Source organism: Rhinoderma darwinii, chromosome 4, assembly GCF_050947455.1.
Source record: "Rhinoderma darwinii isolate aRhiDar2 chromosome 4, aRhiDar2.hap1, whole genome shotgun sequence".
In the NCBI taxonomy this organism is placed as follows: domain Eukaryota; kingdom Metazoa; phylum Chordata; class Amphibia; order Anura; family Rhinodermatidae; genus Rhinoderma; species Rhinoderma darwinii.
In genome coordinates, this window is record NC_134690.1 from 370,587,467 (window position 1) to 370,604,084 (window position 16,618).

At 40.5% G+C, this 16,618-nt stretch overlaps 1 protein-coding gene across 3 annotated transcripts in view; it reads right to left on the reverse strand.

Moving 5' to 3' along the window:
• LOC142760141 (uncharacterized) overlaps nucleotides 1–16,618 on the reverse strand; it is a 65,935-nt gene that overhangs the window by 17,373 nt on the left and 31,944 nt on the right. For all 3 annotated transcript variants that reach the window (XM_075863110.1, XM_075863111.1, XM_075863112.1), the window contains 4 exons: nucleotides 11,788–12,009; nucleotides 4,644–4,843; nucleotides 3,714–3,836; nucleotides 674–814 (listed from right to left, as the gene is read on the reverse strand). In XM_075863110.1, the coding sequence (XP_075719225.1) occupies nucleotides 674–814; nucleotides 3,714–3,836; nucleotides 4,644–4,843; nucleotides 11,788–12,009 (686 nt within the window). The remainder of the gene's footprint in view (nucleotides 1–673; nucleotides 815–3,713; nucleotides 3,837–4,643; nucleotides 4,844–11,787; nucleotides 12,010–16,618) is intronic.

Here is a 16,618-nt window from a genome sequence, read left to right on the forward strand (position 1 = left end):
ACTCCATTAGAACCAGTGTTTGGGACAGTGAGGGTTAGTGGTGTCTGTTGTTAGGGTCAGTGTTCAGGGATAGAACCAGCGATAGATATAGGGCTAGCTGGAGGAAGGTTCAGCTTGTTGTCATAACCCATCATTCATCTGTTATTAACACTCATCATCCGTTTGTCCATCATCTGTCTGACATTACAATCTTGTTACCATCTCTGTTTTGAATCGGAGAGTTCCTGTTTTCATGTATTTCTGTTGCGTGCTAGAATTGTGATATGTGCTCTATAGTTCCATTTCTTTCGACTGTCTGGTTGGCTTAGAATTCCACCCTACTGTAAGTCCTGAGGATAACTGAGAACTAGGAGACACTGTTAGTCTCCGGGAAAGGGGATTAGTCTAGCTCTGCCATCTTGTGGTCAGCTGGCGTCGTTACAGTTTGTCTGTCTATCTCAGAGGTCAGGAACCTTTGGCACTGTAGCTGTTGTAAAACTACAATTCCCAGCATGCCCTCACAAGCCTTTGACTGGAATAACAAAGCCTTTGGCTGTCAGGGCACGCTTGGAGTTGTAGCTTCATAACAGCTGGAGTGGCGAAGGTTGCTGACCCCTAGTCTATCTACTCTGTTCCATATTAAAATGAATGGACTGTGCAGCGTGCAAGTGAATAAGACTACTGTGGTACTTACATATGGAGAACGTGCTCTGGACTCACAACTGAAGTAGAAGGGTTTGCAGTAAGGTTCTTCAGCAACTTTCCAAATTTTACAAATCCCCTGAGTATCTGAGCATTGAAGGGACACAAGAGATTCTCAGCAAGAAGAACTGAACTAAAAAAAAAAGGTAACACATTTAGAGGTCACTGAATGAACAGGTATTCATTCCCATACTAATGTAATTTAAATCTAGGCCTTATAAAGAAATACTATGAAACAGTAACTGACAAAACTTGTTGGTGTGGGCAGAGGAGGTCATATCTGGAACCTTTCTTGGGTGAAGATGGTTCTGTGTACACACATGCTTTATGTATAAACACTTTGCCCCTCATGACTTTGCCTCCTGATATGATGTTACAGTAGCATCTTATGAAAAAGCGGACTATAGAAATATGGTCACTGCAATCATAAATTGACACTCAACCTACCTTCTGAGTATCAGCTAATAATAATGACAATTACAGTGCCCCAAACAGCTAGAGTGCCTCCATAACAATGATAGCTAAAGTTGCCCCTTAGCGATAACAGCTTCCATAACCGTGACAGCCAGAGTGCCCCAGAACAGTGACAGCTCGAAAGTCCCTGTTAGTGACAGCCACATCCCCAAGAAAAATTACACACAGTTCTCCATAACAGTGACAGACACAGCCCTTCATAGAAGTGTCAGCCACAGCGCCCCATGACAGTGATAGCCAGAATATCCCTTTAACAGTGACAGCCTGATCTGTGTATGGGAGTCTTGGAAACAAAGGAATAAACGCGATGGTGCAGGTTCTTCCTGATCTCTGGCTAAAAACTGCGATTTGGGGCCCCTCGGTCTTGGATCAATCTATCTACTGAGTTATTTACTATATGTGAATGTGACAAGTCAATCTAATTCAGAGATCAGCAAATGCTCTCCTTGCTGGCGATGTGTGCGGGTGACAATGCTGCCATCTACAGGTCAAATGCATATATATATATATATATATATATATATATATATATACATATATACATATATACATATATATATATACACGTACGTACGTACGTACGTACGTACGTACGTACGTACATACATACATACACACACACTAGTCCTTCTCAATGAATTAGAATATCATCAAAAAGTTTATTTTTTTCAACAATTCAATTCAACAAATGAAACTCCTATATTATATAGGATCATTATACACATTGTGATCTATTTCCAGCATTTTTTTATTTTAATGTTGATGATTATGGCTAACAGTTAATGAAAACCCAAAATGTAATCTCTCAGAAAATTAGAATATTGGGTAAAAGTTGAAGATTGTAGACTCGTGGTGTGACACTCTAATCAGCTAATCAACACAAAACACCTGCAAAGGTTTCCTAAACCTTTACAAGGACTGGTCTGCTGCTCAGTGTCCAAAGTCCTGTATTCAGATGAAAGTAAATTTTGCATGTCATTTGGAAATCTCGGTCCCAGAGTCTGGAGGAAGAGTGGAGAGGCATCAATCCAAGTTGCTTGCGGTCCAGTGTGAAGTTTCCACAGTCAGTGATGGTTTGGGGAGACATGTCATCTGATGGTGTTGGTCCACTGTGTTATATCAAGTCAAGAGTCAACGCAGCGTCTACCAGGAAATTTTCCAGCACTTCATGCTTCCCTCTGCTGACAAGCTTTATGGAGATGCTGATTTCATTTTCCAGCAGGACTTGGCACCTGCACACACTGCCAAAAGTACCAATACCTGGTTTAATAACCACAGTATCACTGCGCTTGATTGCCCAGCAAACTCGCCTGACTGAGAGACACCAGACCCAACAATGCAGACGAGCTGAAGGCCACTATCAAAGCAACCTGGGCTTCCATAACACCTCAGCAGTGCCACAGGCTGATCGCCTCCATACCACGCCGCATTGATAACACCTCAGCAGTGCCACAGGCTGATCGCCTCCATGCCACGCTGCATTGATGCAGTAATTCATGCAAAAGGAGCCCCGACCAAGTATTGAGTGCATATACTGTATGTACTTTTCAGTAGGCCAACATTTCAGTATTAAAAATCATTTTTGAAATTGGGCTTATATAATATTCACATTTTCTGAGACACAAAATTTTGGGTTTTCATTAACTGTTACCATAACCATCAACATTAAAAGAGAACAATGCTGGAAATAGATCACTCTGTGTGTAATGAAGCTATATAATATAAGAGTTTCACTTTTTGAATTGAACTACTGAAATAAATTAAATTTTTGATTATATTCTAATTCATTGAGAATTACTAGTGTATATATATTGTGAGACAGTGACAGGTAAAGTCATTGAGGGAAGGTACATTTCCCCTAGAATCCTGTCATATGTATCCTAGGCTCCAGGGAATGAGTAGTTCTTGCAATAGAAAGCTCTAGCTTTCCAATCTCGGCTTAAGGAAAAGCCGGAAAAAGGGCCTGGAGTTGGATTGGAGAAGAGCAGGGCGGGTTCCCCAATCCCTAGTCCATCTCTGTTTGTAGGACAAGGCTGCTGCTCAATTAGCTGCACCTGTAGCCTGTGTATAAAAAGGTGCAGACACAGTGTGTGGGAGTCTCACCCCTGACTCAGACTGGAGACTACTAAGGCTGGAGTAGCCTGTATTCTATGTGAGTAAAGACCTGTGTTACTTTGTGTCCAGTGCCTGGTAGGAAGGCACTTGGTATAGTTAGATAATATCTTGTTTAGTTAGTGCTCAGACGAGCAGGATTTATTTTGTATTTTGCCTTGTTGTACAAGAGGCTGTTTCTTTGACAAGAATAAAAACACAGGCAAAGCCCTGTTATGACTTTTAATGCACGGTGTCCCTGTCTCTGGCTACTAAGAAACCGCTGTACCAACCTCTCCTGATGCTAAACCCTCACAATATATATATATATATATATATATATATATATATATATACACATACATACATACATACATACATATACACACACACACACACATTCTAGATTAGTGCTTTATACACGAGTGTGGATTAGTACTTTTATATGACTATTTTTTATCACTCACCTCTCCTGTGAAGCAAGCTTGTGGATGAAAGCCTCTAGGCCTTGCTGAAGATACAGGATTGCTTCTTGCACTCTTGGTCCAGCACCATTTTCTTGCTCAAGCACAGCTAGACCAACATAACACCTATAACCAGGACAGGCACAATAATAATAATAATAACCATAATAAAGTATAATTCTTTTCCATATGTTATTGTTTCATTTGTATTAACAAGAGAACAGAGAAAGAAGGGTAACAGAGCGTGTGAAAAGAGATTGTAAAACATAACTTTAATTCATGTAGCTTATAAAATGGTGAATGCTTCATGAACAAATATTATAGGTCAGTCTTTTATGTTATTGCTGATCTGAGACCTCTGGCCCCGCCCCCGAGGAGTCCTGGTAAACAGCGTTCATTTTGTCAAGTGTCCCGCATGCTCAGAGTTTATACCATCATGTGGTGATTCACAATTGGTTACTACGCCTAGTCTATGAATATTTGTATTAACAAGACAGTCATCTCTATGAAATGTTTAGGTTTATTACTATTATTATTATTATAAGGTACTATCATCCTCTGTACATTGTACCAGTAAGGCTTTGTTCACATCTGCGTCAGGGCTCCATTCAGGCGTTCCATCATTGATTTCAATGGTGACAGATCCAGTGCAAATGGTTTCCGTTTGTCTCAGTTGTGTAAGGGTTTTGTTGTTTTGACGGAATGAATAGCGTAGTCGATTACGGTGTTGATTCCATCAAAATGACACAACCCTTGCATAATGGAGACAAACGGAAACCATTTGCATCAGATCCATCATCATTGAAATCATGGTGATGCAAACGGAAACCTATAGAAATGTGCAGTGTATTGGGCCAAGTATAAGAATGCTCTGTAAATAGATGACACAATCATTTTACACAGAAGAAGATCTGAAGGAAAACATCACGTCACCTGGCAATAGCAGATGCGGGTCGGAGTGCCAGGGAATTTTGTAAGAACATCAGGGCTTCTTTGTTTTCTTTCCGTAGCAACAAGTGTCTGCCCACATGAAAACTGTATTGCCAGTTATTAGGATCCAGAGAAAGAGCATCTTTATACTTCAGGAACGCCTGTGTTACTGGACTCTCCTCGCCCAGTGAAAAGACACCGCTCTGCAATAAACAAGAATGATGAGATAAAATGTAAAAAAAAATGACAAACCCCCGAGGATTGGAAACGGCAGTCAGTAAACACTTATAGGTCACATCTATAGCTCAATATATCTTCATTTTAGAGCCTTTTTTCTCATTGCTTCACTTTCCAATGAATAACTATTATGTACACATTGGCAGGCAAAGATTTGGCATCACTTAGAAATGTCTGTTTTTGAAAGAGTGAATATTTATTTTCTCATGGCACCTAAATTGACCAGTTGTACCTATCCGGAGGTGCCACTGTTCTGCAGGAAATATTTCCCAGAGACCAAGCTGATTCGACAAGCGCTCAATAAGGGTTGATGCCCATGACAGAGCTGTGTACATGGAGCCTGTACAGCAGCATATGGAGCCGTAGGCTTTCCGCATGTCACTGTATAGTGCTTCCACATGGACCATATAATGGAGGTATTTTCCCTTAGGAGCAATATCTCCATAATACAGCATCCGGTAAATCATGGCATGTACATAGGTACGGCATGGCTACATAGGTACAGTATGGCCCCATTGAGGTTTATGGGTCCAGTAATGAAGCGAACCTGTCGTCTCTTCTGACATGTCTATTTTAGTAAACTCTTTTCTTCCCCATGAAATAACAATTCTGGAACGTATTTTCTCAGCTTAGACCTCAGCGTTATGCCGTTTCTCCGTTATTTTAATTATACTACAAAAAATATTAAAAAGTTTAAAAAATTCCCATTTTTTATCTCAAGCAGTGTAAAAAAAAGACAATTTGACATAATTGGTATCGCTGCATCTGTAAAAGTGCGAACTATTGTAATAAAACAAAAACACCTGAATTGCTGTTTTTAGGTCAACTTAGCTTCCCCAAAAAAATAGACTAAAAGATATCAAAAAGTTGCATGTACCCCGAAATTGTACCAATAAAAATGATAGCTCGCCCCGCCACTAAATTTTGGAAGATTTTTAGCCTTAAGATGTCTAAGAGATCAAAAACTGCTTTAACACATTTATGTCAAAGAGCTCTAAAGAGACTGGTACAACAAATTCTTAGGAGATCCAATAGACTAAAATAAACAGCAAATAACAGATTATGAGCTGGCACCAAGACTGGCGATGTGGTTCTGTTTAGCCATAAAGTTTTAGCCATAATTCCCAGAATCTACATTTCAGCATGGATTTTCCTTAAGAAACTGATATTTTTTTCGATAATAAATGTAATTAGGCTATGTTCACACGCTCAGTAGTTTGAGGGAAAACAGCTCCTGATTTTCAGCGTTTTTTTTAGCAACTCGCGTTTTTCGCGGCCGTTTTTGGAGCTGTTTTTCTATAGAGTCAATGAAAAACGGCTCCAAACCCGTCGGAACAGAACGCCGTTTTTCGCATTGAAATCAATGGGCAGATGTTTGGAGGCGTTCTGCTTCCGATTTTTCAGCCGTTTTTCGGCCCAAAAACGGCAAAAATAAGCCGTGTGAACTTACCCTTAGTTTTAAGGTACAGTTTTATAACATATCAACTACAAGGGGGTGCTTACTTGGCGGGTTCTGTATCTCCCATTCCCCATAATGGACAGTGACCACACATGCACATCATTCCCTCTACTTTTCGCTTTACTGAGAAGCTTAAAGGCTATGGAAACCTTTGAAGAACTTATGAACTTAGAAGTGATCAATAGCAGCTTGATCCTGCGTGTCATAGACACACAGGACCCGCTGTCACCGAAGCCGCCAGTCACACTGACCTGACGGATTCGGGTTTCAGCGCAAGATACAGCCTCTATGTATCCAAGATATATTGAAGCTGTATCTCAAAAAGTAAAACAAATTTTTAATAAAAATGAATTGCAAAGTTACACTAAACAGTATAATACATTGTTTTAGTTTAAAAAAAAAAGATGATTTCCAAAAATAAGCAGAAGCACAGTCTGTGGATGTTCCAATTATAGCCCATGCGAAGAGATGGAAGCCTAAAGTCAGGGCATTGTTATTAGCCACCAGTGCGATTTACATTGCAATAAATCATTTACCTTCATTCCATTGATGGGATCTGACATTGTTTTTGGTGCTAAATATACGGCTTCTACGTGTGGCCATAATAAACATGTGGATCGAATCGCTCTGAAATTAGATCCTGCTGCGTTTGTTGAAATCTGTAGCATACCTATCCCTTGATTTTCTGTGCTTTTAGACCCCAGGGACAACTGAAGGAACAAGCCTCATGTGCAGCCTTACATGAGGCACTGCATTGTGGTTTATTAAAAAAAACACTGCCTTTACTCCTTCAATTCCAGAAAAAAATACCTTTTTAACATGCTGCAGAAATTTTGGTGCAGTAACTTTATGCTTTTTAGTCATACCACTATTGCCATATCTGAATGGGACCTTATAGTCAACCTGTCACGAAGATCATGCTGCCCTATCTGAAGGCCACGTGACTTAGGGCTCATTCAGACGAGCGTAATACTTGTCTGTGTGGCTGTGCGTTGAAATAACTCAGCACTTGGACCCATTGATTTCAATAGGGCTATTTAGACATGCGTGAGTTTTCACGCAGCGAGTGTCCGTTGCGTGAAACTCACTGCATGTCCTATATTGGTGCATTTTGTGCACCTAGTCACCCATTGAAGTCAATAAGTGCGTGAAAACCACGGACAGCACGTGGACTACATGCATGTGCTGTCCATGTTTCACGCATAAGTTACATAGAAAAGAAGAGAAATAAATAAAAGAAATAAAAAAGTGCTTGCACGGATATGAAAAACGCATGCCACACACAAAGCACACCGATGCGAATACGTAACGCACACGGACATGAAACGTAGGAAAAATGTTGCGTCTTTTTTTTACGCCCGCAAATCGGACATGCTCATCTGAATGTAGCCTTAGTGGTAGGACAAAAAAATGAAGTGAAATGTCCAGATATTGGTTTCCAGGCACATAAAATAGCTGCTAGGGATGACACACCCCATGAGAGCGCTGGTCTAATACACATAATTGTAGAGGTAAGTATATTGTACGTTTATTATTTTTGCATTGTAGGCGATCTGGCAGCTATTTTATGTGCCCTAGAAAATCCCATTAATAAAATTTTTAAAAGGGGCATGTAAATCATAATATGAAGAGCTGTGTATATTAGAAATAGCAGGCTATACTATGAGAACAGAACACAAATATGAGGCTTATGTCAAACTAAAGTTGTATTGTTCAGTCAAATGTACCTCCTCATATACCTGCCTAATGTTTTCATGAGTGTTTTTGTGGCTGTTTTTGACACAATTGCGGTAATCGCGATAAGTCATCAATAAAAAATGCTGGGCAACCCCTTTAAAGAGTTGTCTAAGGCCAGGATTACACGCACACGCACACAGTTTTCATGTCGTTTTTGGCTCCGTTTTTTTAGCAATCCAGACATGGATCTGAATGGTAGGAAAGGTATAAAGAAAAAAGACTGATGCATCTCCTTTGTTTTGTGTCCACTTCTGTGCTTGGTTAAAAAAACTGTGGTAAAAACTGACAAAAAAAAACTGCATCAAAACTGTGTGAGATCCTGATTCGAAGAAAAAAATTGCTTATTATTTCTAAAATCAGCGACGCTCTGTGGCGGTGCTTGGTACAGCACCCAAGACTCATGCAAGCAACCTATTTTGGAGACTATATGCAATTATAATAGATGAATAGAATTTTTTAAATCAAATAATTGGAAATCATTTCAGATTTCCCTGAATGTTCAGAAGAAATATGTGAGATTGTAGACATTTGTGTATGTTGCACCTGTCTATATCAGCCAATGGTAAATAATGCATTTGGATAATCTTGAGGTTTCAGCAGTTAGAGTTGCACCATGCAATTTCACTACCTAAATAAAAACAGCTTTCAAAGTCTCTGGGGAAACATAACCACAAAGCTGAAATGTAAAATACAGTGATGGAATGGACTGAAGAAATCAATAGATTGCACATTTAATCATCTCGAGAGGCGCTGTACCTGCAGCAGAAAAGAGACAACCGGGCATAAATTGGACGCTCGGTAATCTACTGCACAACCTGGATAATTAGAGCAAAGCTGACTCAACATTATGCATCAGGATATGCGGACCTTCACGTGAAAAGTCACTTTAACTCATTCATCGCATTACACCACTACAACCAGATCAGTAAATTCGTTGGTTAGCAGTGGGAATAGTTTTTACATTTTTAAAAAATTTGTAAAAATTATAAAATAAAATATTATGGTTAGCATTTTAATGTTTATTGGCTGCATATGTTTTTGGAGGATAGTAGAGGGAGATGGGCATAAGAAGCTTTGTGGGCAGCATTGCTTGAACAGCATCAATTTTTTCGGCGTTCAGTGGCTACTGTGAATTCTGTGGGAGACTATGATGAGCTACAACCATCAGGGGAAATTTTGGTCACAAAATATACCAGAGTGGTGATGTGACGTAATGCTGTGCTGTTACTACAAGGCATGCTACATTGTTTGGAAGATGTAACATCATCAATACAACGTGATACCTCCTCTCCCCACTTCTTGACCACCCTTTACCTGTGTCCAATGTTGATAAGGTCATCAGGACATCTATTTAAACCTGATTGTTATGACTACCAAGAGTGTTCTGGGCCCTATGCTGGACCCAGTGATAGCCATAGAAAAGACATTAAAAAAGAAAAACAAATTCACACCGCTCCCATCTTCTCTTGTCCACAGGATGACCACCCCAGATCCACTCAAACTGCCAGATCAGGCTGTGCCTCGGCGCATACAAGGTCCTGATGCGGCAGTCTGAGGGGATCTTGGGTGGGCTTTCTTCCCCCACTGATGGGTGACCGGGTAGTTTGTCCTAAATCTAGACATTGTTCCTTTAATTGTACACACTCTTCTTGACTTTTGGCTCCATTTTTTGGTTTCTGGCTCATTTCCCCGTCCTGATTTGTAGCATTGGTCTGGCTCGCTTTCCTGGCTTCAGACATACTCTGATTACACTTTAGTTTGCTCCCTGGCACCTCATTCGGCACATGTTGGTCTGACCTCGGGTTCCATTTCACTACAACTAATGTCTGCAGGCAGCCATTACCAATCAGAAGACACTCTAAGGGCCACAACCTGGGGGACCTCTGCAGTAGAGGCAAAGGGTGGAGACCAGAGAACCCTTGGACTTCACACCACAATATTAGCTAGTGTCAATCCAATCATGACAGGTTCAGCTCCCCTGCTCCTGTTGAGTGACAAAAGGGAATGAAGCAGTGTCAGAGTATTATATTAGCGCCCCGTGTGTTACTGGGTATATAAAAAAAAGTGCTGTCTTTTTTACAGAAAATACTATATATAACTGACTTTGTTCTAAGCACTGAGCACCATGTGTTATTGGAGAAATTGTATTGTGAAATATACCTGCTATGCCAGGACCTAACCCTTAATGACTTCACCATAAAACTACATGTCCCCATTCCTTGGTGTGCTGCCTATTCCTGCACCCAGGGCTCTGCTTGTCCTTCTTCAATAGGAAGCAGAAGCGGCATGACAATGGGAGGGCGATCAAAATGACTGACAGGGAGCAGGAAATAGGGAGGAGAGTTCCGGTAACATGATCTAATCGTACAGAGTTGTAACTTAAAAAAGCAGAATGGTGGACTAGACTGCTGTTGTATAAGATATCAAGTTTGGTCTTGAATGAACAGATATTGACAGGTCTGTGGGAAAAACGCAGAACTTTGGAGAAAAAAGACTTCACAAAAAGAATCTGGAAGCATTGTAAAAAAAAATTTTTAGCTAAGGGAATGCTTTAAAGTGTCACACATTATGAACTCCAAATACTATACCTGGAAGTCTGCGGCGATTTAGTAAGCTACATGTTCAGGATTCTGTCCCAATTTGAAACCAAAAAACGGTGCACTTGCATGTGTTTTAGACACGTTTTGCGCCTTACTAGACAGTTTTGAAAAGTGGCAAGAAAAAGGGTTTGGCTTTAAATGTGGTGCAAAATATTGTCCAAAAGTAAACCAACCAAGAGGTGGTGTAAGAAAGGGAAAAGTGTCTAACATGTCTAGCAAGATGTGCCAAATCATACCGTGTGCACCACTGTGATAGATTTGGCTGCCTGCCTGGTCTAGTATAAAGCCCCTTTTACACGGGCCGATGATCGGGGAAACGGAAATAGTTCCCGATCATCGACCTGTGTAAAAGGGCCCAACAAACAAACGCGCTTTTGTCGGCTAATCGCATCTTTTATGTGGCAGTAAAAATCTTTGTTGTCGGCAGGACATCTCCCCATGTACATAGGGAATTTACTGCTGACTATGATGCAAACTGATGGGGACAAATGACCTCATTCAAGTACAATGTACAGTACAATCATTGCTCCATGTAAATGGAGCTAAATGTGCGCCGATCGACGCGCTATATTACTGATCAGTGCTCGTTTAATGGCAGAAAGGGCCTTTTATGATTATTGTGTAAAATATTGAGTTAAAAATGGCTAGTGTAAAAATGCTCAGGAATGACACAATTAGCGGGAAATTGCTCGCTTGTCGTTGATCTAATCTTTTATGATGTCCTACAAATGATGGCTTGTCAGCGTTATATCTCCTCATGTAAACAGGAATCTGTTAGTCATTAGCAGATGAGACAGGAGGAAGAGAGGAAAGACAAGTGAGCTCAAAAGCGATCGAAGTTATGAAAAAACATACGAATATTGTTACATATAAATGAATGTCTTTCGAATGTTAACAACCCGCTATATGGGCACCTGTTTTTCGTTTACATTTATCTTCACGTGTAAAAGGACCCTAAATGTAAGACAGTAATAATAAATCTGCTCTTCTCTGTCAAAACTTTGAATAAGGCCAAACTAAGCTGGTCCTGCCTTTATGGCACCATGTTATCTCTAATGTGTATTTACTTTACAGCAAAGCCATAAACTGTGCACATAACCAGACTATCACTTACCTTACCAGCCTGTTTGGACTTCCAGGCATAGAGATTCTGGATGTAATCTGCTCTGCTTGACTGACCCTGTTCTTTGAGTTGATGATATTCCATGTCTAAAGCCTTCAGCTGCTGTTCTATACTTGGTCTTCCTAAAAATCCATGAAGCCGGCCGATGGCTAGTACTTCTTCATCTTTCCCTGTAGCTTTGGCACTGCTAAGATCCAGCTCCACATCTTCAATCTGATGAACATAAAAAAGATCATAAAACTAGTGAAAAAATTCCTGCTGCTGGTATAAGAAATATTTATATCAATGTGTTCATGAAACAAATGACATACACATACACTACCGTTCAAAAGTTTAGGGTCACTTAGAAATGTCCTTATTTTTTAAAGAAATGCACTGTTTTTTTCAATGAAGATAACATTAAATTAATCAGAAATACACTCTATACGTTGTTAATGTGCTAAATGACTATTCTAGCTGCAAACGTCTGGTTTTTAATGCAATATCTACATAGGTGAATAGAGGCCCATTTCCAGCAACCATCACTCCAGTGTTCTAATGGTACATTGTGTTTGCTAACTGTGTTAGAAGGCTAATGGATGATTAGAAAACACTTGAAAACCCTTGTGCAATTATGTTAGCACCGCTGTAAACAGTTTTGCTGTTTAGAGGAGCTATAAAACTGACCTTCCTTTGAGCTAGTTGAGAATCTGGAGCATTACATTTGTGGGTTCGATTAAACTCTCCAAATGGCTAGAAAAAGAGAGCTTTCATGTGAAACTCGACAGTCTATTCTTGTTCTTAGAAATGAAGGCTATTCCATGCGAGAAATTGCCAAGAAACTGAAGATTTCCTACAACGGTGTGTACTACTCCCTTCAGAGGACAGCACAAACAGGCTCTAACCAGAGTAGAAAGAGAAGTGGGAGGCCCCGCTGCACAACTGAACAACAAGACAAGTACATTAGAGTCTCTAGTTTGAGAAATAGACGCCTCACAGGTCCTCAACAGGCAGCTTCATTAAATAGTACCCGCAAAGTGCCAGTGTCAACGTCTACAGTGAAGAGGTGACTCTGGGATGCTGGCCTTGAGGGTAGAGTGGCAAAGAAAAAGCCATATCTGAGACTGGCTAATAAAAGGAAAAGATTAATATGGGCAAAAGCACACAGACATTGGACAGAGGAAGATTGGAAAAAAGTCTTATGGACAGACGAATCGAAGTTTGAGGTGTTTGGATCACACAGAAGAACATTTGTGAGACGCAGAACAACTGAAAAGATGCTGGAAGAGTGCCTGACGCCATCTGTCAAGCATGGTGGAGGTAATGTGATGGTCTGTGGTTGCTTTGGTGCTGGTAAAGTGGGAGATTTGTACAAGGTAAAAGGGATTTTGAATAAGGAAGGCTATCACTCCATTTTGCAACGCCATGCCATACCCTGTGGACAGCGCTTGATTGGAGCCAATTTCATCCTACAACAGGACAATGACCCAACGCACACCTCCAAATTATGCAATAACTATTTAGGGAAGAAGCAGGCAGCTGGTATTCTATCTGTAATGGAGTGGCCAGCGCAGTCACCAGATCTCAACCCCATAGAGTTGTTGTGGGAGCAGCTTGACCGTATGGTACGCAAGAAGTGCCCATCAAGCCAATCCAACTTGTGGGAGGGGCTTCTGGAAGCATGGGGTGAAATTTCTCCCGATTACCTCAGCAAATTAACAGCTAGAATGCCAAAGGTCTGCAATGCTGTAATTGCTGCAAATGGAGCATTCTTTGACGAAAGCAAAGTTTGAAGGAGAAAATTATTATTTCAAATAAAAATCATTATTTCTAACCTTGTCAATGTCTTGACTATATTTTCTAGTCATTTTGCAACTCATTTGATAAATATAAGTGTGAGTTTACATGGAAAACACAAAATTGTCTGGGTGACCCCAAACTTTTGGACGGTAGTGTAACACTACAAGAAATAAAGGGGCAGACCAGACGGACCTCTCACCTTATTCTGCTATTGCTAGTCTGTGTTTCTCTGTATTTACAGTAGATTGTAGCTCGATAGTGTTAAAGGGAAATTCCATGGAAATTTTACACAAATTGTGTAAAATTGTGTGATAAAATATCAGGCAGAATGTGCATTACATAGCAACAACAAGAAAATAACTAAGTGACAGCCACTAATCTGCTTAGCCCTGTGTCATGGGTGCACTTAGAGGGGGGTTCCTAGGACCTGAAAATCTTCCATTGCATATAGATTTATTATAGACTTCAACAAGAGCTATATAAATCTTTATGCAGTGAGCTCCCCCTAGTGGTAGCTGTATGCAAACAGAATTTGATCATGCAACTCTAAGGCCCTGTTCACACGGCGTGTATTTGACGCATATTTTGATGCGTTTTACGTTCCAAAATACACGTAAAAAAACACTTGATTAAGCTTCCCATTCAAAAAAATGGGAAGCGTGCAGTTAGTACATACAACACATTTTTTTTTACAGATGTGCATTTAAAAAATGCGTTGTGTAAAAAACAGGCGCCAAGTAAGTTCTTTGACGCGTAAAACGCTCGGAAAACTTACAGAATGTTCCCAGGCCCTGTTCACACGGCGTGTATTTGACGCATATTTTGATGCGTTTTACGTTCCAAAATACACGTAAAAAAACACTTGATTAAGCTTCCCATTCAAAAAAATGGGAAGCGTGCAGTTAGTAAAAAATGCGTTGTGTAAAAAACAGGCGCCAAGTAAGTTCTTTGACGCGTAAAACGCTCGGAAAACTTACAGAATGTTCCCAGGCCCTGTTCACACGGCGTGTATTTGACGCATATTTTGATGCGTTTTACGTTCCAAAATACACGTAAAAAAACACTTGATTAAGCTTCCCATTCAAAAAAATGGGAAGCGTGCAGTTAGTACATACAACACATTTTTTTTTACAGATGTGCATTTAAAAAATGCGTTGTGTAAAAAACAGGCGCCAAGTAAGTTCTTTGACGCGTAAAACGCTCGGAAAACTTACAGAATGTTCCCATAGTCAATAGGAGTCCTAATTACGCACCAAAAAATGTGCAAAAAGCGCATCAAAAAAACATGCGGAAAGCGCATCAAAAGCACCTATATTTTAAAAAGCGCTTGACAAGAAACAATAGCGTATTTGACACGTTTACACGTCATTTTCTTTTTGAGGTTGTGTGATGAGAAGTAAAACTCTACACTTAGAAACAATAAATTCTATACAGTTATAGGTATATTCACTTGTCTTGAAATATCTCAACTTCACTTAACCCTTTCCTGTCGCTAATCTGTCTATCTACGTTGGGAGAGAATTTAAATGTGGCGCCTGCTCAGAAGCCAAGCAGGTGCCATAGCCACCGGGTCTCTGTTGTATTTTGTCTGCTAACTCAATTCTTGACCCCTTCTTGCTGAAACGTGCGTTGGGGTGTAACGCAAGACAGCTGGACACTGTGCCATGGGTAAGACTGTTATTTGGTATTCAGGATATGTTGTATTTTGTACCTCTGTGTTTATGTGACTGGCGTTGTCCAGCTACTTCACCTACCATACCTTGTGTTTGGTGGGTGATGGCTACCAACACATATGTTTGTGAGCTTTACCTGGGCTATCACATAAGTGACTCCCCTATCAGTATTTCAAGTAAAGCTCTTATATACATTTTGTATATATACATCCATATCCTCGTTTTTGCCATATATGTATTACATGCATATTATCATTTCAGACTTATGCTGTCTGGCTTCCATCTTCACACACTGTGGTCGCTATCATCTCTGTAACTTTTTTTATGTAATAGCTTTTATGTATTTGTACACAATAAAATGTATATGTTTTATAGTAAGTAGTGGTATATTGACTCCTTTTTAGGTTATTATTTACATTTCCTACTTGGTAAACCATGAGCAGATTTGGCTTCCAGTACCATCACTACGCTGATGACACCCAAGTATATGCCTCTTCCCATTACATCACCCTCTAATACAAAATTCCAGTATGTTGTGTATGTTGCACCTGTCTATATCAGCCAATTGTAACGACGGGGGTAGGGAAACGAACAAGTGAGCCCTAATCTACCCGCCACTCTGTCCCTGCCTACTTGCAACGACCCGCCCTAGGCGACGGGGTACAACTGGGCGGCGGTCCCTACGCTCAGTAAGTGCACGAGACAAACATACAAGGGAATACAAAGCAAAGGGAAAGGGGCAGTTGCCCACGGCAACACCGTGAGCAACCAGAGTGGTGAACGAGCCAAGTCAAACCAGGAGAGCACGAGGTACCAAACGCAGAGCAGGAGAGTAGTCAGTAAGCCAGGGTCAGTATGGAGCAGGATCAAATAGTTAGGAGCTGTAGCTGGGCCAGGAAACCACACGAGAAGAATCACAAGCAAAGGAGGAACAGGAAAGGCAGGTATAAATAGACAGAGGGCGGGAGCTAGCTCCGTCTGGCCAGCCTGTGATAGGCTCTCCCACTCCTAAGCCTGCCATCCTGAGTGGTGGAAGATGGAGTCAGTCTCAGAGACGTAGATTCAGGTGCAGACTGATTACCTATGGGAGTTAACCCCCGAAGCTGTGCCTGGCAGATCCTTTACACCAATGGTAAATAATGCATTTTGATAATCTTGAGGTTTCAGCAGTTAGAGTTGCACCATGCAATTTCACTACCTAAATAAAAACAGCATTCAAAGTCTCTGGGGAAACATATCTCCTTTGTTTTGTGTCCACTTCTGTGCTTGGTTAAAAAAAACTGAGGTAAAAACTGACAAAAACAAACTGCATCAAAACTGTGTGAGATCCTGATTCGAAGAAAAAAATTGCTTATTATTTCTAAAATCAG